This window comes from Lithobates pipiens, unplaced genomic scaffold, assembly GCF_037356315.1.
Source record: "Lithobates pipiens isolate NorthernLeopardFrog02 unplaced genomic scaffold, aLitPip1_a1.2 Scaffold_10, whole genome shotgun sequence".
Lineage (NCBI taxonomy): Eukaryota > Metazoa > Chordata > Amphibia > Anura > Ranidae > Lithobates > Lithobates pipiens.
In genome coordinates this window covers 143,126,265-143,153,956 of record NW_027507686.1, presented here as the reverse complement: position 1 = coordinate 143,153,956, position 27,692 = coordinate 143,126,265, and the positions used below count along the sequence as shown (strand labels likewise).

Sequence of the window (27,692 nt, the reverse complement as noted above, 5' to 3'; positions counted from 1 at the left end):
GGAGAGAAGAGAAGTGCCAGAATAGGCCTGGTATTGAAGTGGTTAATAATGGCTCAACTGTATTTGGAAAGTATTTGCTTTGCTTTACTCTCTCTACGATTTTAAATCATACCATGCTAATAAATATTCATCCATTTAAACTTTAATTTATTAAACTGATTTTTTTTTCAGTTTGCAATGCGTCTCGTACTGAAAACTTCGGATACCCCTGTTCTAGAGTGATAAGGCCACTCCTGCATATAAATAGTATTGTGGGGGGAGTGTTGTCACCCTAGAACAAATTGTTACTGGAGGCATTATCGGGCGGAGGGGGGGGGAAAAAAAAAAAAAAACACACACACCATTGCAGCCACAATATCTCAGGACATGTACACTGCAATTCACTTTTTTTTTTTTTAATTTGGAAAGGCCCCAAGAATTTCATTTAAACTAGGACTTTAGGTTGAATATTTCAGTTTAATACAACTGAAAAAAAACATTTGACAATTTATTCAACATGTCCAACCTTAAAGCGCAGCGCAATTAATTATTCGGAAAAAGTTTGTAAGTAGTCCCAAGATAAAGCAATTCATCTAGCAGAGATACAGACCCAGTGATAATTCAGAAAGTTGGCCTATAATATATCCAAGTGCAGAATGGTGTACACTCCCACCAAAGACAACTGTGGCATCTCACCCTAACCCAGGGCTTGACAAATTTGCTTGGAATCTAGGAGCCAGCTAAAAAAAAGTTAGGAGCCAGGTCCGTGACGGCGATACGGACCTGTCCCTGGCCTGACATGGAGACGAGTGAGGGGAAGATAGCCAACCGCCACCCCCCCACCCCCCCCCCCCCATCTGTCCCCAAGTCATTGCCCCTAGCTCTTAGTGGTACATTATTTTTTTTTTTCAATTGACAAATTTTTTTAAAATTGCATTTTAGTGTACCGTAAATATGAGATCTGAGGTCTCTCTGACCCAGATCTCATATTTAAGAGGACCTGTCATGCTTTACATTTCTTGTAATAGGAATAAAAGTGACACATTTTTTATTTTATTTTTTAAAAGAACAGTGAAAAAAATAAAAATAGAAGTTAAAATAAGAAAAAAATAAAAATAAAAAAATGTAAGCGCCCTGTCCAGCCAAGCTTGCGCGCAGAAGCGAACGCATATGTGTGAGAAGCTCCCGCATATGAAAGCGGTGTTCAAACCACACATGTGAGTTAGCGCCGTGATCGGTAGAGTGAGAGCAATAATTCTAGCCCTAGACCTCCTCTAACTCAAAACATGCAACCTGTAGAATTTTTTAAACATCGCCTATGGAGATTTTAAAGTGTAAAAGTTTGTCGCCACTCCATGAGCGGGCGCAATTTTGAAGCATGACATGTTGGGTATCAATTTACTCAGCGTAACATTATCTTTCACAATATAAAAAAAAAAAAATTGGGCTAACGTAACTGTGGTCTTATTTTTTTATTAAATAAATTTTTCCCCAAAAAAGTCCACTGCGCAAATACGGTGTAAAAGGCAGTATTGCAACTACCATTTTATTCTCTAGGGTGTCGGAAAAAATATATATATAATGTTTAGGGGTTCCAAGTAAAGGGAAGGAGATAGGCGGGCAGTGAAAAAGGCAGGGGAAGCGCCATTAGCATTGCTGGTTGTCATACCAACGGCCACCACAAGAGGGCGCCAGATTCCAGAAGGAACCATAAAACCACAGAAGGCCTTAAAACGGCGGCCTCAATTACCGGCCACCACTGGGCCAGGATGCACGTGTACAGGGGGTAGCCACAGCTTCTGATGTCACCCGCGGCTATCACTTCATTTTGTGTCACTGAGCGCTCCCAATGCACTTACATGAAGTGCATTGCTTGTAAATGTAATTTAAAAAATGTTTCAATATAAACTATTCGGTAGAGAGCACCATTTCTTGCATTACTATTTTACATATCTTACTGCAAAACCCTGAAGATTTGGTGTGTTGGACCAGTGGCACTCATCAGGATTGTGACCCACCCCCATAGGCCAATGTTCTTCACGATTATCCTGTTAACGCAGGGTCATGTGGTTCAGGTGAGTGGCCATGAACATGTTTGGTGGTGGGAGTGTACACCATTCTGCACTTGGATATATTTTAGGACAACTTTGACTCATCACTGGGTCCGTATCTCCGCTGGATGAATTTCTTTAGCTTGGGACTGCTTATGAACTTTTTATGAATGATTATCGTGCTGCACTTTAAGATAGGACATATTACATTTGGATGCTGTTGAATTCACCTTTAGTGTTCAGCTGGCAATACCTTTGTTGATGCTTTGCGTTTTAGGTTTTGTTTGCACTGATTGTTATCCATTTGATATAAGTTATTAAAAACATACCTGAGATTTGTTGTTGCTGTTTGAAGAACTAATGCTCTGGTTAGGTTGCAATTTGCTGATGGGTTGTGTTGAGCTGGTGCAGGATTCCTGAGGGCCCATCCGACTGTCGTTTGATTGACGACAACTTGGCTGCTTTGAAGTCTTGAATGGGGTTCCGTCTGAGTCCTGAATGCATAGACGGTTAATGACTTTCTTCTACGGGAGACACGTTGTGTGTCATGCAAGGAAATTGGACACTGCTGGTTATGCAGCAGCCCTCATAGTACATAACATGCAATATGCAGCTTGACTATTTTAAGATTTGCAAAACCTTAAAAAGGGGTTAACCTTCAAAATTGGTCTTTTATTGTTTAGTTTACACTTCTAACTGATTTGTAAGAAATAGGACAGGGACTGCAGTGTTTTCCCTCAGGTATAGCTGAAAAGTTGAATCCAAATACTTTTACAAAGTACATTTAGGATATTAAGCAGAGGGGATTTCTAATGCCTGGACCGCTAAAGCAGTGATCCGATTTGTCAGATTGGGGGATCGCTGGACTCCAGGTCAGCGGGACTGGGAAGGGGTCCAGTGCAAGTTCACCTTATAGATTTTTCTGTAAAGGTAAACTTACACTTTAAACACCATAAGGCAGGATCTTCATAGACTCTATATTGAGTATTTAGCAAAGATTTTAAACTAACCGTGCAATAGTTCTCTAAAACGTGTCAAAAGCAAGAACTTTCTCAGCTCAGGAGACCATTATGTTTGACAAAAAAAGGTGGAGTGCATTGACACAGGTGATGAAGTCCACAATAGAGGAAAAGACCCTTTGAACTGGTCTTTTGTGGATGTTCTAACTAGACTTTTACAGCCCACCCTGAAGAACACAAAATTGCCCTTCTGAAAACTGATATTTTCTCATTTTCAGGAGAATTAGGCACAAAAAGGAAAAATGAAAGTCTGTCAAATCTAATTGAGGTTCTACGAAGAGAAATTAACAGCTAATAATGCTTCCAGATCTGAGGAAGTTATCAGTTTTCTGGTAATCAGAAGACCGTCCATAATCACCTGACAGGCTAGGACTGATAACCAAGCATATTTGAAACAGATGGACTACAAAAGATAACTTCTTTCTAAAATGTGAGTGAGTGTGTGAGTGTGAGTGTGAGTGTGAGTGTGTGTGTGAGAGTGTGTGAGAGTGTGTGTGTGAGAGTGTGTGTGTGAGAGTGTGTGTGTGAGAGTGTGTGTGTGAGAGTGTGTGTGTGAGAGTGTGTGTGTGAGAGTGTGTGTGTGAGAGTGTGTGTGTGTGAGAGTGTGTGTGTGAGAGTGTGTGTGTGAGAGTGTGTGTGTGTGAGAGTGTGTGTGTGAGAGTGTGTGTGTGTGTGTGTGGGTGTGTGTGTGTGTGTGTGTGTGGGGGGGGGGGGGGGGGGGGGGACACAATGGTTCCCTGGTGCTGTGATTATATAAGAAGTGAAGCAGTGCAGAATCTGTTGTGGCAGACCTTCCTTCAAAATACATTTTATTTACAGCAATATTAAACCCAAAACCAAATATGTAACAATTGAAGCTTACCAATCATTAAATATGGAGGCTGCATTAGTATTTTTATTTTATTTTTTAGGCAATTTTTTTCTACATGATCTGGCCAGTAACACCTCTATTAGAGTGCCCAGGTGGCACCTTTGGACAGCAGCAGTATTGCTAATCTTTCTGTAAGTTTGCTGTAACTAATTATAATGTATTAGCTGGAGTTTGGCTTCAATTTGTTAGTTTATTTACATCTACTAGTACAGCTAACACTCCACTCCCCATACTGGCAATGCTGCTGTTGGTGGTGGTAGGAGCCTACAAAAAAAACTAATGATTTGTAAGCTGCAACATATTACATTTTTGGCTTCGTGTTTAAATACTGCTTTCAGGATCTAGATTTATAACCCCTTGTTAATCTATGGAGTCTGTCAAGAATCAGGAAAATAAATACGGAAATCAGAGGCGTGAGGACATCTAATTGCCAGAAAGCCTTGCTACTGCATAAAAACTTTCCCAAAACTATCTGCATAGGCAGGTCTCACTTGTTCCATTTTCATGAAAAGAAGGAACATGTCTCAAGAAAAAAACTAACCATCTCCAACCGCAGGGAGGAGGTCATGGCAGGTTTTGGGGTCATGATAGATTTCTTATAGTCTATTCTCTGCAAGATTTCCATTTACCACTAGATGAAAGATTATCCATCTTCTAATCAGATGACAAATCAAGTTTTCTCCGTTTACATCAAGTCTGCTTTTGCAATCAACAGGCATTAGATGGTGGTCAAACATAGAAGTAGGATCTGGCTACCTTGAGGCTTGTCTATTAGCCAGCTATCGCATACGCATGCCATGCTCAGCTCAAAAGCACAGGTTTACATTTCATGAAGGCAAGGAGTGAAGCTACCAAATGTCATTGGGCAATGGTCATAACTATGGACAGCTTACAAAAAAAAAAAAAATAAACTTGAAAATGACTGAGTGTAAAGCAAACCTTACTAATCGTCACTGTAATCCACCGCTTTATAACAGGTCAACACAATGGTTTGGTAGAAGGATCTAAAAATTCTACCCTCTTTGGTCAGGATAAACCTATTTGAAAGTGGAAACCCCTTTTAAAAGGAACCATGAGTCCGATCAGAAAAAATATATTTCAAAGTACTAACAAAGTCTAACACTTCATGCTCTCAGTAAAGGCTTTAGGTTCAATGGATAAATCACTCTTCGTTGCAGAGAACTAACAAAGGTACCGACTTATATTTTGCTCAACTATCATGCAAGTACATAACATGGATTCCCAAGACTCATTAAAATGTTGCATGACTTACCACATCGCTGGAGCTAGATAGTGTGGAAGAAGAGGAAGACAATGGACCAGAAGAATTGGAGGAGTGTTTGCCAAGAGCTTCAGAAGTTTTATTCTTGACTTGTCCAGGAGGGGTATTCTGGCCAGACACGTTGTTGTTACATTTGTCTAAATGATGCACATCCACTATTAGGGTAACATCATTGCCTAGACATGGTTAAATAAAGGAAAAAAAAAAAAGAAGACATGAGATTCACAAAATATATATCCTATCGACTCAACCACAAGATAAAAGATATTTACACATTTGTTGAATCAGTATAAGGCAAGATCAATGTGAGTGGAGCTTCAAATGAAGACAAGCAGAAAATTAATATAGTGGGGGTATTCTAAAGGCCACCTAATCTGAAGGATGAGGAGTTGGACTGCCTCAACAGTTTGAAACGGCAGCAAGGCAGGGCAGCATCATCATAATGGGGGTTCTCAACTATACAGATAGTAACTGGGTGGAGGGGACAGCGAACTCCTGTTATATATTACAGGACAACTTCATGTCCCAATTGGTGGTGCCCCAACTAGAAAGAATGCATTGCTAGATCTAGTAATTACAGATAACATAGGAAAAGAAGGCACAAGGGTAGTAGGAAAAACACTAAACTTTAAAAGAGCCAACTTTTCTAAAATGCGCTCAATACTACAAGATACAAATGGGACCAAATCCTAGAAACACTGTGGAAAACTGAACATTGGAGGAAAAAATGGGAATACTTTGGGAACATATATATATAAAAAAATAAAATAAAAAAAAAAGTGTATCATCCAGTGTAATCCAATGGATAATAAATATTAAAAAAGAGTGAAGGTTAAACCTGAGTGGCTAACTTTAAAACAGACAGGGAGCGTGCATCGCAGCGATCATTGTTGGGGTGTGTCAGTCTGACACACCACAACACCGATCTAGGTAAAGAGTCTGATGGAGACTCTTCACCACTTGATCAGCAGGTGTCCAATCACAGTGTAAACAGGAAGAGCCAGTGATCAGCTTTTCCTCACTCGTGTCCGTCAGAGGAGGAGAGGAGCCGATCAGCTGCTCCTCTGATGGAGGGGGTCTGAGCTGATCAATTATCACAGCACCCCCCCCCATATACTGTTCTTTCCTGCCTGGAAACTTTAGATCATTCATAACATCCAAAAAACGTCGCTTTACAGCAAAAGTGGTTTAATAGTAAATTAGATCACTTGCAGAATTGAGCGATAGTGAATCGTGGTGAAATACATTTTATTACTACATTTTTTATACTTTATAGTTATATTATAATTTATGATTGTGTTTCAAACTTTATCATACCTGGGATAACTACTAGACTCTTGTTTGGACAGATGTAAGTGTGTTATTGCTAAGAATTACAGGCCTACAGTATAAAAACACCAAATGTCTATGCAAAACAATTGTACCGTTTTGAGACGCAAAAATCTGACAAACATGTCGCCAGGGTGGCTACAGAATGAATTACCATTTGTAGGCGCAAAGCCAAGATTTATGCGAAAATCTTTAGGTCCACGTTTATCAGAGAGATGGGCCTATAACTAGAACATTGAGTAGGGTTCTTTTCTGTTCTGGCAATAAGAGTAATTTGTGCCTCCTGTGTTTGCTTAGCAAATGGACAAGGAGTGAATGCCATTATATAGGCTACAAAGAACAGGACCAAGGACATCACAATACTGTTTATAGAAAACTTCTGGGAACCCATGTGGTCAAATAATTCAATTTTAGTCTCATCTGACCACCTTAAAACCCTCTGAAGCCACATGGAAAAAGGCGTTATGGTCAGGAGACTAAAATGTAATTATTTGGCTTCAACACCAAACAATGTGTCTGGCGGAAATCCAATGCCATCCAAATAACACCATTCCTACAGTAAAGCATGGATGTGGTACTATCCTGTTATCGGGTATTTCTCCACAGCAGGGACTGAAGCATTTGTCAGAATATAAGAAAAAAATTGATGGAGAAGAATACCAAATTCTTGAGGGAAATCTGCTGCCCTTTGCCAGAAAGTTGTCAATTGAAAGAATGACCACACAATGGTTGAAGGAGAAACATTTTAAAGTCCTTGCATGGCCTAGTCAGAGCCCAGACTTAAACACCATTGAAAAATCTGTGGAATGACTTGAATACTGCAGTCCACAAAAAGTCACCAAATTTAACTAGTTCTGCAAAGAAGAGTGGGCAAATGGTGCAAAGTCTAGATGTGCAAAGTTAGTAGAGAAGTAGTCCAACAAAATTCTCCAACAAGGGGGTGAATTTTTCCCAGTTCGGTGATAATCTTTTTTTAATCGTTTTTATTTTATTCTGACATGTTGGTGTTATATTTTTAACTTGGATGTTGTAAGTTGCACTGAGTAGATACAGCTGGATAAAACAAAAACTGCATCTGTCTTCATTTCAGGCTGCAAACCAATGGGCGGCACAGTGGTGTAGGGGCGGCACAGTGGTGTAGTGGTTAGCACTCTCACCTAGCAGTAAAAAGGGTCACTGGTTCGAATCCCATCCACGACACTACTTGCCTGGAGTTTGCATGTTCTCCTTGTGCCTGCATGGGTTTCCTCTGGGTACTCCGGTTTCCTCCCACACTCCAAAGACATGCAGGTAGGTTAATTGGCTTCTGTCCAAAATTGGCAGTAGTATATGAATGGGACTTTGGATTGTGGGCTTCTTGAGGGTAGGGACCAATGTGAGTGTGCAATGTACAGGGATAGGGGTAGACACTCAGGTTGAACTGGATGGACTGGTGTCTTTATTCAACCTTACTATGAAAATGTGATTTTAAAAGGGGGGTGATTCTTTACATAACAGGGGGGACAAGGCTCCGAGTACCTACAGTTGGTATAGGAAAGTTAACAGTGGGGTAAAATCTGGTAAGTTGTAAAACACCCCATCATGTACTAGGTTGGTCTCCCTTCTCTAAAGCCAATTATGCACACATAAAATTTCAGTTGTCAGCCCACAGGCTGCATAGGAGAAAATCACTTTGATTTCCCATGCACACAGCATGGATTAAGGAATCCCCACTGTTGGCAATTCAGACAACCACAGCACCCGCAGCTGCTGACAAGGTTACCCATGACTAGAATTTTGGCTGATTCAGCAGGAATAGTGTATGACTAGCTTGTCAGGTCTTAGCCACATATCTGGTACACCACTGCAATGAAAATTTGAAAGTTATTAAATGCACCCCATTTCAAAACATTTTCATGCTGTCTAAGCTTAAAAAAAAAAAAAAAAAAAAAAAATGAATAACCCCATGGATATGAGTCTAAAATTGGATAAACTAAAAGAAAAGAAAGATTACCATTGTATGCTGGTTCAGATCTATTTTTCTGCCCCCACTTCTTCGATATCCAGTCTCTGTAAGCCACCACTTCTTCAGTTACTCGAATAATACGCCCTAAAATGCTGCAAAAGATATATACACTGTTTACTTGTGTAATGCATGTTTAAACTATTCTGAGCAAAAGACATGCCTTTAAATATTGTACATATCAAATTGTAATTGTTTGAAAGTCAATAAGAGTTAAAGGATTTGGTTGTAATTCTAAAGACTAACTACAGTGCCTTGCGAAAATATTCGGCCCCCTTGAACTTTTCAACCTTTTGCCACATTTCAGGCTTCAAACAAAGATATAAAATTAAATTTTTTTGTGAAGAATCACCAACAAGCGAGACACAATTGTGAAGTGGAACGAAATCTATTGGATAATTTAAACTTTATTAGCAAATAAACTGAAAAGTGGTGTGTGCAAAATTATTCGGCCCCTTCACTTTCAGTGCAGCAAACTCACTCCAGAAGTTCAGCAAGGATCTCTGAATGATCCAATGTTGTCCTAAATGACTGATGGTGATAAATAGAATCCCTCTGTGTGTAATCAAGTCTCTGTATAAATGCACTTGCTCTGTGATAGTCTCAGGGTTCTGTTGAAAGCGCAGAGAGCATCATGAAGACCAAGGAACACATCAGGCAGGTCCGTAATACTGTTGGAGAAGTTTAAATCCGGATTTGGATACAAAAAGATTTCCCAAGCTTTAAACATCAAGGAGCACTGTGCAAGTGATCATTTTGAAATGGGAGTATCAGACCACTGCAAATCTACCAAGACCTGGCTGTCCCTCTAAACTTTCAGCTCAGACAAGGAGAAGACTGATCAGAGATGCAGCCAAGAGGCCCATGATCACTCTGGATGAACTGCAGAGAACTACAGCTGAGGTGGGAGAGTCTGTCCATAGGACAACAATCAGTCGTACACTGCACAAATCTGGCCTTTATGGAAGAGTGGCAAGAAGAAAGCCATTTCTCAAAGATATCCATAAAAAGTCTCATCTAAAGTTTGCCACAAGCCACCTGGGAGACACACCAAACATGTGGAAGAAGGTGCTCTGGTCAGATGAAACCAAAATTGAACTTTTTGCCCACAATACAAAACGTGGTGGTGGCAGCATCATGGTTTGGGCCTGCTTTTCTTCAGCAGGGACAGGGACAGGGAAGATGGTTAAAATTGAGGGGAAGATGGATGCAGCCAAATACAGGACCATTCTGGATGAAAACTTGTTGGAGTCTGCAAAAGACCTGAAACTGGGACGGAGATTTATCTTCCAACAAGACAATGATCCCAAACATACAGCAAAATCTACAAAGGAATGGTTCACAAATAAACATATCCAGGTGTTAGAATGGCCAAATCAAAGTCCAGACCTGAAACCAACCGAGAATCTGTGGAAAGAGCTGAAAACTGCGGTTCACAAACGCTCTCCATCCAACCTCACTGAGCTCAAGCTGTTTTGCAAGGAAGAATGGGCAAGAATTTCAGTCTCTCGATGTGCAAAACTGATAGAGACATACCCCAAGCGACTTGCAGCTGTAATCGCAGCAAAAGGTGGCTCTACAAAGTATTAACGTAAAGGGGCCGAATAATTTTGCACGCCCCACTTTTCATTTTTTTATTAGTTAAAAAAGTTTCAAAAATCCAATAGATTTCGTTCCACTTCACAATTGTGTCCCACTTGTTGGTGATTCTTGACAAAAAATAAAATATCTTTATGTTTGAAGCCTGAAATGTGGCAAAAGGTTGAAAAAGTTCAAGGGGGCCGAATACTTTCGCAAGGCACTGCACTTTCAGTACAGTTGTCCTTAAAACGCAGCGGCTCCCCTTCCCAAAGCAAGTCATGTAAGCCTGCCACCTACCTGACCATGATACACAGAGATCTTTGGCCTCTTCACTGAAGATTTCCTGATCTAGCTGTGCATGCGCAGTAGACTCCCTATTCATTTGCATGGGGAAGGCCATCACTGGGACTTAAAAACTGACAGTCTTCCTACAGAAAAGTTTCTACATATTCCATCATTCAAAAGTTTGAAATGAGCAAGATTTTTTTATGCTTTGAATTTCTCTTTTTATGAAGGTAAATTGATTGGATGATAGAGCCATTTTTTTTTTTTTTTTTTTTTAAACAGGATTGCAAAATATTGTCCAGTTTTTACTTTGTGACCCAACTGAGGAGACATCTCTCTAACCCCTGTGCAGACAGGAAGCGAGGAAACTCTCCTCCAATAAGAAACCAGAAAGCAATAAAAGTGTGTGTGTGGGGGGGGGAGACAACACACACAAAAAACAGCCTTTTCCATGTCAAAATATGTTTTGGTTGAGCTGAGCATTATGTCAAACCAAGTCAATGCTGCTTGGAAGAATGACGTCAATAGCTTCCAAAAACTTGAGCATTTTCATCCAATGCCAACTTTTGAATGTTACAGCAGGGACAGTTCATAGTGAACTAAAAAACCTTCCATCTTGGAGTACAGAACAGGACACAGGACTAGTATTCTTAAGCCACAAGTTATAAGGCCCCAGAGCACTCCATACACAGTGGAGAAAATTATTTGATCCCCTGCCAATTTTGTAAGTTTGCCCACTTAAAGAAATTAAGGGTCCAATTGTTATCATGAATGTCAACCAAAATCCAGAAGAATAAAAAAAACACAACACAAATGTTATAAATTGAGTTGCAGTTCAGTGAGTAAAATAAGTATTTGATCCCCTACCAAGCAATAATAATTCTGGCTCCCACAGACTAGCTACAGTATGTGGTACACAGACTAGTCCTGACAATCTAAGAAGGTGCCCCTAACGACAACTCATTACACATTAAAAAAAACACTTGTGCACAGAATCTTACATTCAAACTGCAAGATCATGGGAAAGACCAAAGAGCTGTCAAAGGATGTCAGGGACAAGATTCTAGACCTGCACAAGGTTAGAATAGGCTACAGGCCCATCAGCAAGAAGCTTGGTGAGGAGACAACTGTTGGAGCGAATATTCGTACATGAAAGGAATACAAAAAAAAAAAAAACCCACATCAAAACAAAATCGCCCTCAATCTGCAGCTCCATGCAAGATTTCCCCTCATAGGGTAAGAATGATCATGTGAAAAGTGATGGATCAGCCAAGAACTACACGGGAGGAGCCTGTGAATGATCTCAAGGCAGTTGGGACCACAGTCCACAAACTATTGGTAACGCAATACGCCGCCATAGGAAACCTGCTGTACCCGCAAGGTACCCTCCTCAAGAAGGTCCATATGCAGGCCTGTCAGAAATTTGCAAGTGAACATCTAAACGATTCAGAGAAGGATTGGGAGAAAGTGCTGTGGTCAAGAGTCAGAGTATCTGGTGGAACGTTTGCACTTTAATTTTGTTTTTCCCTTTATTGCAATTGGTATGGCCTTGGTGCCGAGGTTGAACATTGACTGTGTGGCCAGCTACTATTTCTGTTTTTTTTCCTGTTTTGCTGTACAATGAGTGTCACTTCATTGTTACTCGTTTGAAAATGCTCCTTAAATAAAGATTACATTAAAGAATAAAAAAAAAAACAAAAAAAAAAAAACAAAGAACTGTTAAGAGTTTACTGAGAACTGAAATAGCAGGATCCACTACTGGAATAGCCAATTTCTTCATAAAAATTATTTTCCATACAATAAATGTCAGCAAAATTCTTTTTAGCAATGTATACCCTCTCCGGGCTGAGCCAGTCCTAACAGAGTGCACAATTAATCGTATAGGAAGTCATTCTTGACATTGCCAGTCATAGTGCCCATAGGGGCTTGTTTAGATTGTGTTGAGTCATGTGCTGTTAGGTAGAGTTAATGTCCACAGCTCATACCTCAAAAAAGATTCCTCCGAGATATCCTCCAGGGGGAATAGAGGATGTTTAGTACGTGTGGTCTCTGGAAACCAAAGGTTCTAGAAGTGCTGAGAATTTTTCATATAATTAAGACATAGTGGTGGAGAAATGTGCTTTTGTCAGACAAGCATGTTGGGCCAAAAACGATAGAGGGATCTCATAAAAAAAGGACAATGCTTTGGGGCAAGGGAATATCATCCTCAGTGGTAGTTAAGTTTCCCGTAGGCCGTCTGCAGAAAACATGTTATTTGGCACTTAAGACCCAGCTTTAGTCTGATCCACCACTGCTAAACAAAGGGATTCCCAGTGGGGTACTCATTGTTAAGGAGTGCAGAATGGATTGGGTTGTACTCAGAAATAGGAGCCACTGTAACCCAGGGCTCGACAAACCCCGAGCACCAAGTCGCATTTGCGACTAGAATTGGTGACCTGGGGCAGCACAGCTGGGGGTATCCTGTCTCCGTGCACACACCCCCCTCCCCCCCAGCGTGATCAAGGGCTGTGCCGCTGGAAATTGAGGCCCTGGCTTTGAGGCCTTCTGCTGTCCTATGCTTCATTCTGGAATCTGGCACCCTCTTGTGGTGGCCATTTGGTATGACAACAGCAATGCTAATGAAGCTTCCCCTGCCCGTTTTTATTGCCCACCTATCTCCTTCCCTTTACTTAAAACCCCTAAACATATATATTTTTTATTCTAACACCCTAGAGAATAAAATGGTGGTCGTTGCAATATTGTATTTTTGCAGCGGTCTTACAAGCACACTTTTTTGGGGAAAATTATTTATTTAGAAAAAAAAAAACAGTAAAGTTAGTCAATTTTTTTTTTTTAATATTGTCAAAGATAATGTTACGCCGAGTAAATTGATACCCAACATGTCACGCTTCAAAATTGCGCCCCGCTCGTGGAATGGTGACAAACATTTACCCTTTAAAATCTCCATAGGCGACGTTTAAAAAATTCTACAGGTTGCATGTTTTGAGTTACAGAGGAGGTCTAGGGCTAGAATTATTTCTCGCTCTACAGATCACGGTGATACCTCACGTGTGGTTTGAACACTGCTTTCATATGCAGGTGCTACTCACGTATGTATTCGCCTCTGCACATGAGCTTGGTGCGACGGGCGCATTTAAAATTATAATTTTTTCTCATTTTAACTTTTATTTTTAATTTTTTTTCTCTGTGCTTTTAAAAAAAAAATTGTGTCACATTTATTCCTATTACAAGGAATGTAAAAATCCCTTGAAATAGAAAAAAGCACCACAGGTCCTCTTAAATATGAGATCTGGGTGGTCAGAAAGACGAAAAATTGTCATTTGAAAAAAATAAAAATAAATAAAATGTCCCTCTAAGAGCTATGGGCAATGACTTGGAGACAGGTGGGGGCGCGCCTTCTTATCCTCACTCGTCTCCATGTCAGGCCAGGGACAGGTCCGGATCGCCGTTACCGACCTGGCTCCTAGCTTTTTTTAGCTGGCTCCTAGATTACAAGCAAATTTGTCAAGCCCTGCTGTAACCCAAATGTTGATCATGTTCCTGTGGCTGCGTTTCTATAGAAGATGGCAGAAGGAGCACAGCAATACGCAGTGTGCATTCTTGGCAGAAAAGGTAGTTTACAAGACAACATCCAGGAGGCAACGACACACTTACCTCATCCTCCTGATACCAAGGAAGGAAGGAAAAAAAATGCTTTTGACAAAACCGACAATAGTAAGGTGGTAACACCCAAATCTTCTGCCTGTAGACCTGCATAGTGTGCTACACATGGTGGATTGTACTAGTAAAATCCAGAAACTAGTGTACGTTTACAGGAAACCCTCAACTTTTCAGCGAGACTGGACAGATTGGAGGTTCATGTTTCACCCACCCCAGTGGGCATACCTCCCAAAAGTATCTTCAGGGTTTTGGAAATTTAAAAGATGGACCATGGCTTAGGACCCAGCATAGCATCCACAGCTAACTCCATACACCGCAAACATTACAGGTTGACCTCACACTCTGGGGTCCAGGTACGGTCCTCAAGGTACTTACCACAGACAATCCATAAAACGGCTAGCTAGCTCAGGGCAGAAGGAAGTTAGATCTTATTTTCAGAGTGAAAATTAAAAGTTAAAAAGAAAGAATTATCCATAGAAGCTCCATTACCCAAGGACACCCAAGCAAAAGCTGGAGTCTAGTGGAGTGGGTAGTGTTATGTGGGGGGTTTGCCAGTGTTCAATCACATGAAGGTAAATAAGGTAGAAAAAAAATAGCAAATAGCAAGAGCAAGCCACTCTGATGTTTCAGGAGTCCGAGAACCTCTGTTTGCATGGACAATCGGCCTCAGATTGTGTAATGTGCGTTCAAAAACAATTGGGGAAACAAAAAAAAACAAAAAATTGTACCAAATTTTTGGTTATGCCTGATTTACCTATATGCAAGACACTTACCTTTCAGACTCATTGTTAGGGTAATACTTGGCTATAGGCGACACTGCGTGGCTTAAGACAACATAGGCATAATCAAAGGCCTGTTTCACCTGCATGGCTCCATATGAACTGCGACCCACATCATTGCCTAGAAGGGGGAAGAAAATAAAAATCTCTTTTCACAACGCTGCCACAAGCTTGTTTAAGAAAACGCAGAGAGAAAACAAAGCAAATTAACTTATTTGGCTAGATGCAGTATTAAAAGTTGTGCACCTACCAGGCTGCAATGGATCTTCAATGTACAGCATGGATGGCCTGTATCCATCTAACATACTTTTTTGTACCTCGTCTTTAGCTACATATGAGCCACCATCTTTTATGCGTATTCCAGTTTTTAAGTAGTTAAAATGCCTCCCATAGAGCTCAAAAAACTCGATTAACAAAACACCATAGTTGGCGTCCGGGCTGCAGGCATCTTCTCTTGGATGCAACTAGGGGAAAGAAAAGAGAAAAGCTTTAGAGAGACCCAAGGATTAAAAATGTTCCTAGTAAATGATTCAAGTCAGGATAACATTTTCAGAAACCACATAATAGCTTTTTAAGCTACAGGTAGCTCTAAAATCTTAGTGCACAAAAAGCTAATCACACAGATACATCACATTAACACCTATTTGGATATCTTACCTGCAGAAAACTAACAGCCATTAAAAAGAGACTGTAGGAGCCTATTCCCCCTGTAAACACTTCATTAAGGTCTCTCTGTAACAGAAACTGCTTTAAAACCAGCACTAAGTATGGAAGGACTGGATATTTCTAAAACACAAAAAGGAAAGAGAAAGTGACGTTTAAGTGTGATAAACTTATTCAATGTCATTACAGAAGATAATAGCTACCATTCAAATCACAGGCATAGCAGAATCTTTCTGGTAAGCCTGGTCTTGACCCACAAAAGAGAAAATATCAGGGTGGGACCTCAGAAAAAAGATCCAATATCACTTTGAATCAGTTCTTACACACCCTTATAAAAACAAACCTCTCATCCATTTAAAAGTTGGAAACAAAATTCCTTGCAGGTCCTCCCCGTAGGTACCACAAAGTCATAGGGCATTTCTCAGATTTAGTTTTGCTACCAAGGGAGCTGCTCAGGTCCCTACACTACATGTAAAAGAAGAGTGGATTTGATTTAAATCAACTTGATTTAAATCACTAGTAAAAAGACTATTTAAATCAACTCAATTAAACACTATTTTTTAAAGAGAAACTGATCTGCCTCAACAGCTCCTCCTCTAACCCTCTGTTGACTTACCAACAATCCCATTCACTTTAATGGGACAGCTGGTGATGCGGCACTGAAAAGGCCACAATGGATCTGAAATAGCAAATGCTCTTTAAATGTAAAGACTTACTCTTATTGGTAGTTCAAAGCTTTAATATTTTCAAACAAAATGAAGGATTTAGAAAAAAAAATCTATCAGGTTAGTAAAACAGTGATCTCAGAACCAATTCAATCATACAGTTTGCAGTGTACATAGATTTACAAAACAATGGGATAAAGGGATATTCTTTGTTTTATTTCAGGGTTATTGTGAAATTTTGTGAAGGCATCAATGCATTGCATGGATTCATTGAAGAGTTTACCAAAAAAGTAAATATTGCAAAATATACAGCCTCATGCTACATACCCAAGCTCCAATTCATGCTGAACAAACTAAATTATAAATGTATCTTAAAGTGTTACTAAACCCAGTAATATGAAAATAGTACATCTGTCCCCATCACCAGCTTATAAATCATATTTTTACATGAAAATACTGCCAATATATACCTTTTTGGCTAATCTGTATACCATGGTCATGTGAAAAACTGAGGGTTTTCCCAAGTACTGAGTGTTCAGGTAGGAGATTTCCACTACAGCCTGTGTCCTGATGCTGTTTTACGGGAGGCGGATCATCCCTGAATGAGACATCCCACCCACTGTTTTTTAGTTACTGAATATGGAAGGAGGGACTTGGCTGTCATTTAGGATCTGTATATACACCCTAAAAATGTTTGAGGTCAATACCATGTGACCCACTCAACAAAGAAATGTTCTCACCGGCAATAGAGACCAAACTGAGCATTTTCAGCAGGGCTATGCTGGACTTGCCAAGAGACCCTGCAGAAGGGGGAGGAGCCATCTATACATGCTTTTTACACAATACAGAGGATTACCCCCTTAAGTTCCACAGTGTGTATAACAAGCATGCTATTCTGCATATAAAGATTTTATGGTTGTGGGTTTAGCAACACTTTAAATAGAAAACCATCTTTAGTTACATTTTTACTCCAAAAGCATTTTAATAAAATAAAAAGTTGATAAAAAATATAAATAACAAATTTAACCCCCACACACATTCCCTGCAGCCAGACAGTTTATTTCAGTGAATACCTTACAACTCAAAATCTAAAAGCAGTCAGTGTGGGACAATAAAAAAAAAAAAAAGTACTTCTCCCTCCAATATGCCAAAAGTATTTTGGTCATATAGCATATGGTCAGGTGTTATAAAAGAAAGCAAAAACACAGATAACGAGCAAAACCACTAATGCTTACCTAAAGGTATAGAAAATATCGTCCTGAATACATATTATGAACAGTTCTTTGTAACAAACTTTCAATGGAAGTCCACTACTCTGTCGCCACCTTATGTCCAAGTAACAGAAGTACGCTGCTCAACAGCATTTGGGTCTGTTGTGCAGAGTGACAGGATAACATCTGTGAACGTTAAATCTGAAAGATGCAGCTCACGCTGAAATAAAAGGGCTGCAGTGGTGTCACTGTTAAAGCTGAAATCTAGGAAAGCTTAAAAATAACTACCTCTACAGTGAGGGTAACACTGTATTAGAATGGTAAAATGCCAATTTTTTTTCTAGAGGATCGTAAAACAAAAAAAAAAAAAAAATTGTTTCAAATGAGAACGATTTTACATTGAGTACAAAACGTTTTTTCTGCATCATCCATTGAGACACCCAGCTGGATAGTAAGAAACCTAGGGACATCCACGAACAGTCTAAACTGAGAGGCGGGCACATCAACACAGGTGAACCAGCCTAACAAAAGAAGATCAAAAGAAAATCCAAGGGCATTAAACAGCCACTTGCAGAACCTTACAACTGAAATGGGTATCGGCAGAGGAAAACACATTGAACTTGTAAAAAAAATAAAAAAAATAAATAAAATAAAATGCCATAAGACCAGGTTGCAGCAGTCTGATGACAGTCTAAAGCCTCGTACACGGTTCGATTGTTGGCAGGGGATTGTCTGTTGACAGACGGTTGTCCTAAAATCTTACTGTTGGTACGCTCCTTTTGAAAATTGTCCAATTTTCCGCCAACAAACGTTAGGCGACAGGCTAGTTTTTTGGCAGACAACGGTTTGTCAAATTTTTGTATGGACAGTACACAAATCTGTCGCACAAAAGTCTAAAATAAAAAAAAACACGCATGCTCGGAATCAATGCTCACCAAAACACAAAATTAGCAGAAGGGGCCCAAATGGTGGTGCGCAATAAATTCCTCATAGTGCGTCACTACGTTAGTGTTTGTGTCAAGACAATTGTGTACCGTATGAAAGACAAGATCCTGGCACACACCCTTTGGACAAAAATCAAAAGCTCGGTTGGCCAACAATCGTACTGTGGAGTGGGCTATAGCAGGTAAAGGAGGCACGTTATTTCAAATCGCAGGCTTGCACAATAACCAATCAAATCTTCAATATAGAGTGGATCTGGAAGCCAAAGAACCTATTTGGTCTTGAGCAAAAAGGAATTAGTCTGCCAAAGAGAAGCATTGACAGATATATATGCCAATGGCTCTCTCCACAAGCAGTGTCCCCAGAAAATCCCCAGATAAACTGGCCTGACCTGAGAAGTTAAGTCCTGTGCCCCCAGAACACAGAAGGAAAGTAATGACCACAGGACTAATGCAGAGGAAACCCCAGTATATAAACCTAGAAAGTCTATGCTCAAGTGCTAATAGAGAGACTTCTAGGATTTTCAAACTCCAGCATGTTGATAAATGTTCCATTTTAAGTGAAAAATCTAGGCGAGGAAGCAGACATTCATTCTCCTAAAAACACTAAAGCCTAATACGAGAATATCGGCTGAATGATTATCTGAATTTTTTCATGCTCATATAAAAAATGAATAGGTTACTCAACTTAGAAGAAGTCTTGTATGACAGAATACAGCTACAAAAATGATTTAATGTATTCTTCGGTTTCCGAGCATGCATGGTCTTGTTCTTTCTAATTTTTTTGGGGACAAATACTGTACTGATTAAATGAAAATCAGACAGACAATCTGGTATTGTAGGAGAAACATCTTTGTTTTAACCTTCAGATAATTTTGGATGAACTGTCATGATCAGCTCTCAAAACCTGTGTACGAACGATTAGATTGTACGATCGCGTCTGAAGCAGTATTTTCATCCGATTTTCTCATCGTGTGTATTAGGCTTAAGTGTCACTGACAGTGTGAGGTGGCCATGTGCATTTGACTTCTACAGTAAAACACACATTGGCAGGGTTAGAAGAAAAACAAAACATACTACTAACAAAGCAGGCAGTACAAAGGTCATCATGCTCTCCTGTCCAGTCTGCAGCTCCCCATGGCAATCAGAGATCTACAAAGGGTGCTGCAGCTGCAAACATTGGGTGAGTATAAAGTACTCCCAAATGGAAGGACATTTATGTACAGATGGGGAGGAGGAAGGGTTAAAACAAGATACGATTCTTGCAAAAAGGAGGTGTCTAATAAACGTGTAAAGAACGTGTATAAGTTGTCATGGTCTTTGCAGTCCTTTGGAGGAAAATTACATTTCATTAACTTTGAACAAGAGGTGTAAATCTCATCAATTCACATTTATGGGAAAAAAAATAAAAATAAAATATGTATGTATGTATGCATGCATGATAGATTATATATATATATATACACACACATATATACATACACACACATATACATACATACATATATATATATATACACACACACACACATACACACACATATATATATATATATATATATATATATATATATATATATACACACACACACACATACACACACACATATATATACACACACACACACACACACATACACACATATACATATATACACACACACACACACACACACACACACATACACATACATATATTATATATTATATATACACACACACATAGCTTCTCTCTACACCCCCACCCCCAACATTATTAGGAGCATATCTAAATTTTCAAACACTATATACCAACCTTAATAAAATCCCTGATAAGCTGGGCTGCTTTTACCCCATTCTGCACATTAAAACTTATATCTACTTTTACTTCAGTATAGGAATCTGTCAGTTTAATAATCGGTACCTAAGGAAAAAAAGAAAAATACAAAATTAAAAAAGGAAGCCGGGGGAAGGGGGTGTAAACGAGAATTAAACTAATGAAACACAAACATAAATAGCATTTCATTACCATGTCTAGACAAGCATAAAGAAGGGAAAAACCATTAAACACGGTGCAGTATTTCACTTGTCTGTAAAGTAGTATAGTTGGTTGCTATGGGATACTGCACTTTGCACATAATCATTTCTCATGTAAGCAGTCCGACACTGGCTCAGGGGATGCAAGTTCCTTTGGCAGTGCAACCAAGAGCAAAACCGTCTTCCCACATTGATGACATGTGCTGGGCATCATAACATTGCTTGCAGTCAAGTGCAGAAAACTGACAAGACTTTCCCCATCTGCCACCCTTTTCATTGAGTTATGGAACTACAGACAAATCAGAATGGTGAGCTTATAAGTGTTACTAGTTATGTAGCGTACAGTATAATATAGTTTTAGAACACGTTAGTGTAAACTATTTTAGCAAGGCTTTAGAAACAGGATGGCTTCAACAGTGTGTCAGAGCTTGGCACATGGACTTTATAAATGTTGAGGTTTGCTTATGCACAAAAAAAAGGCAACATGGTCATATAGCAATTAACATCTAAACTCTTAACATAGTGACATTGGCACACAGTTCATCAAAGACACTCAATAGGTTATGGCAGCCATAATGTTAAATGGTGTCTCATATTTGTGAAGCCCTATATGCAGACTATAAATTTGCATACAACACACTGCCTGTAGCCCTCTGCTGGGTTATAAGGTCTGCAATTTTACAAAGCACGTAATCACATGTCAACATGCTGACCGATATGGAAAAGGTATACATTGATATCCATCGCCAGACAATTAAGCTAAATGGACTGAGGTACAGCAGTTAGATTGGATATTATCCCTGAAGAAACCGGAGAAAATAATTTTTTTTTCTGAGGCAAGCACATTATGAGGAAGGAGAAACTAGCAGGCACATGCTGGCCCTTCTGCAAGATCTCAGGACTCATTTGTGCCCACCATACTAGCTATTAAGACTCCTGCTGGAGGAGTGACCAGGTGCCCAGTAGAAATACTTAATGTGTTTAAAAACTATTATTTTTATTTGTATAGCTCTAAAAAAGGAAGGCAGAACAATATCCTGGGTCAAATGAAAATCCATCACTACCTTTGGTAGGAATTCAGGACGAGGTCGCAAAACCACCTTATCCTTATGAATAATCAAATATGGCCCTTTACAAGACAGAGCCGCCAATTCTGATACCCTTCTGGCAGAGGATATGGCAACCAAAAAGATTCTGTCTCATCAAAAGAACCAAGGGAATATCCCCGTATAGCAGTGATTCTCAACCAGGGTTCCGTGGAACCCTAGGGTTCCTCCAGAGGTTGCTAGGGGTTCCTTCAGCATTGGGCAATTTATGCCTCTCAGATAAGTTCCCACTGACACCATTGATCTTTTTAGCTATCTGTAAGGAGGTAATTCTTCCCAATGACAACAAGTAAGGACCATTCATCTCACTGACCATCACACTAAATGGATCAGGAGTTGTAGATTTATCATTTTTAGCAGGGGTTCGAGACCCTGAGAACTATTTCAAGGGTTCCTCTGTTGAAAAGGTTGAGAAAAGCTGCTGTATAGGCTCAAAGGGCTGTTTCTGTAAAGCCGATAGACTAAAATCAAATCCCAAGAGTTCAGAGGTGTCCTGATAGGAGGATTAATCCGCGTTACCCCCTGAATGAAGCTACGAAACAGAGTGAGAAGCAAGAGGCCGTTGAAAGAATACTGATAAGGCCAAGACCTGGCCCTTAATAGTATTCAAGGTCAGCTTCCTTTCCAATCCCATCTGCAGGAATTCAAGGAACCTACCTATGACACTTTCTGGGATGCCAACCCCTGGATCCACAACAGGAGACATATGCCTTCCAGACACTCTAGTACAGTGGTCATCAACCCTGTCCTCAGGGCCCACTAACAGGCCAGGTTTGCAAGATAACAGAAATACATCACAGGTGATATCATTTGCTGCTCAGTGATTGCAGTACTCTAGTCTGCATCTCCCCAAGGTAATGCATAAAACCTGGCCTGTTAGTGGGCCCTGAGGACAGGGTTGATGACCACTGCTCTAGTATATGATTCTGGAAGCCTGCTTCGTGGCATTAACCAAAGTAGACACTACTGAAGGAGATAACCCACAGTCCTTTAGAATGAGGGTTTCAATAGCCAAACCGTTAAATTTAGCATTTGTAAGGTAGGAAGGAATAGCAGACCTTGCACGAGAATGTCAGGCCACAGCAGCAGGGTCCCCTACTGCCATCTTTATGATCTCAGCAAACCAAGATCTTCTGGGCCACCAGAATCACCCCTTTCCCTTTCTACTTGATCCTGCGAAGAAGGCGCAGAAGCAGCAGAACTGGAGGAAAGGCATAAAACAGTGAAAACGGATCCCATGTAAAGACCAAGGCGTCAGTTCCGTATGCCAGCAGATCCCTTGTCCTTGACAAAGTTGTAGACTTTGTTGTGGAATCTAGACGCAAACAGATCCACGTCCAGAACACACCATTTTTGACATATCAACAGAAAGATGTCGGGGTGAAGGGACCATTCTCCCAGAAAATTCTTAGAGACTGAAGTAGTCCACCTGCCAATTTTCTATCCCTGGAATAAAAAGCGCCAATAGGCAAGGAATGTTGCTTTTTGCCCAAGATGTAGATGTAAGCCACAGCATTGTCGGATTGAATCCTGACAGGACAATTTCGTAACCTGGAGCATCCAGGCCTCTAGGGCCAGACGTACCACCCAAATTTCTAGACTATTGATAGGCAAGGTCCTTTCTGACTTGGACCACTTCCCCTGGACAGAAGCCTCTTCCAGGACTGCTCCCCAGCCTAGAAGGCTGGCATCCATAGTTGCCACTTTCCAGGATACTGGTAGAAAGGATTTTCCCTGTTGAAGGTTGCTGGATATCAACCACCAAATTGAGGCTGACGCACTTTGGGGGATAATCGCATTGTAAAGTCCAAGGCCTGGACGTTCTTGCTCCAGGTCCACAGAATGCTGTTTTGCAGCAGTCTTGAATGAAACTGCGCATAAGGAACGGCCTCGAAAGAGGCCACCATCTTCCCTAACCATTTCATGCACAGCCAAATGGAAGGATTTTTGTTTTGATAAGTCAAATCAGTTCCTTTATGGAGCTGATCCTTGCCTGGGGTAAGAATACCTTATTTTGAACAGTATCTATGATCAGTCCCAAGTACTGTAATCTCCAGGACGGCTTTAAGGAGGATTTTTCTAGGTTAAGAATCCAGCCTAGGAATTCTAGGTAGCTTACGGCTGAGATTAAACTTTAGTTTTGACAGGTGACTGATTGATCTACTAAAAGCAGATCGTTTAGGTAGGCTAGAATGGTTATACCCTGAGCCCTTAACCTGGCTAAAGGAGGTGCCAGGATCTTTATGAACACTCGCAGTGCGGTGGCTAGACTGAACCGCAGAGGCACAAACTGAAAATGAGGATTTTCTACCTTGAAGCGTAGATTCTTCTGATGAGCGGGAAATTTTGGCACGTGGAGATAGGCCTCTGATATCAATGCCAAAAATTCTCCTTGTAGAATGGAGACAACAGATCGTATTGACTCCATGAAAAACTAATGGATATTCAAGTGTCGATTCAGATCCTTGAGATCTAAAATGGGTCTTACCTCCCCCATTTGGTTTTGGTACTGTGAAGATGTTTGAATAAAACCCTAATCCCTGCTCTTCTGCAGAAACCTCTGATATCAACTATTGAGATAAGAGATGACCCAGAGCCAGAAAGAGGCTTCCTTTCCCTGGGAACCTTTGATTTAAAAAAAAAAAAAAAAAAACGGGGAGATAGGAATTCTCAGAACTCCAGTTTGTAAGCTAGAGAAATTGAGGAAGCCACCCATCTGTATTGACAATGTTCCTGCCAGATCTTTGAAAATTGTAGTAGCCTTCCCCCCACCCCAGCAAGCGGGGGCACCCTTCATAATGAGACTTTAGCATCTTTCTTTACGGGCTTCCTGCCTCAAGTCCTTTTTTGGCCCTGGGATTTCCCCTGAGGTCTTCCTCTTGAGCTCTACGGTGGAGGCAGATGCTCCTGGCACTGGAGAAGATACACGTTTAAAAAGGAAAAATGTTAAAATTTCTTCTTTACTGGTAAAAGAAGTTCTCCCATTAGAAATCCTTTGGATATACTTACCTAAATCATCTCCAAACAACCATTCACCATGAAATAGAAAAACGGCCAAGAGCTTTTTACACTGGAGAAGATACACGTTTAAAAAGAAAAAAAAAAAATGTTAAAATTTCTTCTTCGCTTCAATTGACCAATTTTTCAACCATAGGACTGCGCATATGTACCAGCCCTAGCATAAGCCATGAGAGACTTCAATAGAATCTTTCATAGCATCCACTGTAAAACATAGTGCTTCTGATATGCCGGCCCATTGCTGGCCTGCTGACCAGGAATAATCTTGAGTATCTCCACAAACTGGTCCTTAATGGACTGAGATACTCCAATCGCCGCAAGAGCCGGCTGCACAACTGAACCTGCAAGAGCAATGTTGTTTTTAAAGAAATTCCAACTTTTTATCTGTTGGATCCGTCAACATTTGCGCATTGTCTAAGACAAAGTGAGGTTTTTATTCACCAAGGATATTGCAGCATCAATTGCTGGAATCCCCAATTTTTTATAGAATTCCTCCTCCATAGTATAAAGTATAGAAAGCTTTTTTTTTTGAGGAAAAAAAGTTTCTCTGGGTGCTTCCACTCAGAATACAGCAGCTTTTAGTTATGAATGGATAGGAAAATGCATCCACAGGTTGGGGAGGCTTTAGTGACCACAAACCAAAAGTGGGCTCATCAATAGACTTGCGCTACAGGCAGTAAAAAAAGTTTAGCGAACCAACTCCGTAAGGCCTCTTTCACACTGACGTCCCGTTCAGGCCCGCCTGTCAGTTTTTCAGGCGGACCTGAACGGGTGCTCCATAGAGGTCTATGGAGCGTCGGATGTCAGCGGTGACATGTCCGCTGACATCCGACCCGCTCCGATCCGAAAAAGTGTAACGGAGGAAAAAGCTATTTTTCCATCCGTCTGCGGATCGGATCGGGTGACGATGGGCACTGCGGTCCGTCGTCATCCGATCTCCCATAGGGGAGAGCGGCGCTGTGACAGGTCCGTCCCTGCGCAGTGTGCAGAGATGGAGCTGTCATCTCCCTGCTCAGCTGGGATCGGCGGAGTGATCCCCGCTGAGCAAACGGACATCCACGGGGCGGATCAGAACTGATCCGCCCCGTGTGAAAGGACCTTAAGGGAGTGTACCAACAGTCTTTCTTGTGAGACTGCTCCCTCAATATTAGGATCTCCGGAAGAAGAGATATCATAATCTCCTGCCCCTTGCTCCTCAGAACGAGGGTCCTGAGCAATGGATGGGGATCTGCTACACTTGGACCCACTATGGGAAGCGAATAAAGCATCAATCTTCTGTTCCAAACTTAAAAATGGTAGAAGGAAAAAACCTCCTAAGTAATATAGGGGCTGAAGTGTCCAGAGCTGCTGGAACACAAAACCCCCCGACGGCTCACTCTGACCGGCCGCATCTCTGAGGAGGGTAACATTTTCCTGGACATGGATTTAGGTTGCCGTAAAACAATCAATCCTCTAGAAACCCTTTGAGGTGTTCCTTGTCCCCCTTCCACTCATAGCCTAATGCACAAAGCAGAGGCACTACCAGAATTAAGGCATACACTGCTAGGTCTATAGTCCAGCAAAATTGCTGCCATTAATGCCAAGCCTGATGCAGCAGTAACAATGTGTCAAAAGGAAATGCCTGTGTCACCAAACCTGATAATGTCACCTCTTTGCTAGTGTCCTTCCACAGCCTGCAGTAGCACATAGGGTGCTTTTAAAAACTTGACTCCTTGTGCACCTGGCGTCGGAGAACGCCAACAAGCTCCACCCCCCCACTGCCTACGGCTCCAACCCCCTTTAAAAAAAAAAAAAAAAAAAGGGGGGGGGGGGGGGTTTCCCACACGAACAGGGGACTACAGGTCCTCTCAGACCTACAGAAAGAAATATCGCGCAGGGGAGGGGTTTGGGGTTAGAAGACGCCGAGGAGCGCACTGATCGCACTTCCTGTTTTTTTTCTTTTTTTTTTCTTAAAGAGAAAAAAAATAAAAATAAAAAAAAAATAAAAAAAAAGACATCCGAGCGCTTCTACCCCACAAGGGGGAAGAGTATAAGCATATGGGGGAGGGCGTAATAAATGGGAGACAAACCCCCCTTAAGCTTACCAGAGGATCTGCTGTTCGGCTGGAGGAGGAAGCATTTCAGCTCTGACAGCACCGTTTCCAGCATGAGGCGGTTGAAGGGATATTTAGCTTAACCGCTTTCATTCTTTAAGAAAATCGGTTTCCATTTTGCGTCTAACATCTACTTCACAAATAGACATGCTCAAGTTTTGCTAATCTAGTTTTGTTTCTCATGCTACTGTTATCTTCTTTCAGTTGTTTTATTTCTTGGAAAGCACATGATTTTGAGGAATCACTAGTTTCACTTTTATTGTAGGCTGTACTTGTATACGATTGGATAATATGTATGACATGTTCAAAGGGCGGTACTTTCTGAAAGCCCCCTAAATATTCACACCAAAGAATAAAGATTAGATTTTCTCAGAGAGACTGTTTTGTGTCATTGTCTCAACGGGCTAATCTCCCAGGCCTGGGCGGGTGATTGGATATCACACTTTGACATGAAGGGGTTAAAAACCACCTCTCGACAATCTACATTCCCTTCAGCGGTGAGTGCTCAAAACAACCCCCAGTGGTGACACATAGGGAAGACAAAATTTTTATGTTAAAGGAGACATTCATAAGAAAATTCAAAAAGATTTTAGAAAACTCCACTTACCTTTCCCGCCGCAGGGTTTTCTGTGGTAAACCAACAAACCCAATCTTCTCCCTTCCTGGTGAGTTCCGTTAAAACTTCAGGAGCAGGGGATCCTAGAGGAAACCCCCAAGCCTGGACCTGCAACAGCACCCTGCCAGTAAAAACTTTATGGCCTTACTACCAAAAAGTACTGGATACCAGGGTCCAGCTCTCTAAAAAGAGAAGCAATCACAGGCAAAACCTCATTCTTCAGATACGAGGCACGGTACCATTCAATCTGGCCAAAAAAATACACTTTGAATGGATCCGGTCAGCATGGCTAGCCCCAGCAAGGATTCCTCCAGTGGAGCTCAGCACAGTACATCTTTACTCGTGACCAACACCTTAGACACTGGCGAACAAACTGAGGTACTCCCAGTAGTGGGAGGGGTTATATAGGGAGTGCCAGCGTCCATCACCTGAAGGTGGCCTATAACCCACATAAATAGCTACTATGGCTCTGTGTCCCCTGATGCAAGAAAAGAAAATATCCCGGTTCTACATTTATGCATGCAT

The 27,692-nt window shown here is 40.9% G+C and overlaps 1 protein-coding gene across 3 annotated transcripts in view; it reads right to left on the bottom strand.

Moving 5' to 3' along the window:
• The window catches only part of TENT4B (terminal nucleotidyltransferase 4B), a 123,066-nt gene that overhangs the window by 29,569 nt on the left and 65,805 nt on the right, over positions 1–27,692 (bottom strand). The window contains exons 5-11 of one of the 3 annotated variants that reach the window (XM_077458374.1): positions 20,114–20,221; positions 15,496–15,624; positions 15,089–15,302; positions 14,833–14,959; positions 8,525–8,628; positions 5,194–5,378; positions 2,360–2,554 (exon numbers count right to left, since the gene is read on the bottom strand). In XM_077458374.1, the coding sequence (XP_077314500.1) occupies positions 2,360–2,554; positions 5,194–5,378; positions 8,525–8,628; positions 14,833–14,959; positions 15,089–15,302; positions 15,496–15,624; positions 20,114–20,221 (1,062 nt within the window). The remainder of the gene's footprint in view (positions 1–2,359; positions 2,555–5,193; positions 5,379–8,524; positions 8,629–14,832; positions 14,960–15,088; positions 15,303–15,495; positions 15,625–20,113; positions 20,222–27,692) is intronic. The other 2 variants (XM_077458382.1, XM_077458391.1) reach the window with 2 other exon arrangements.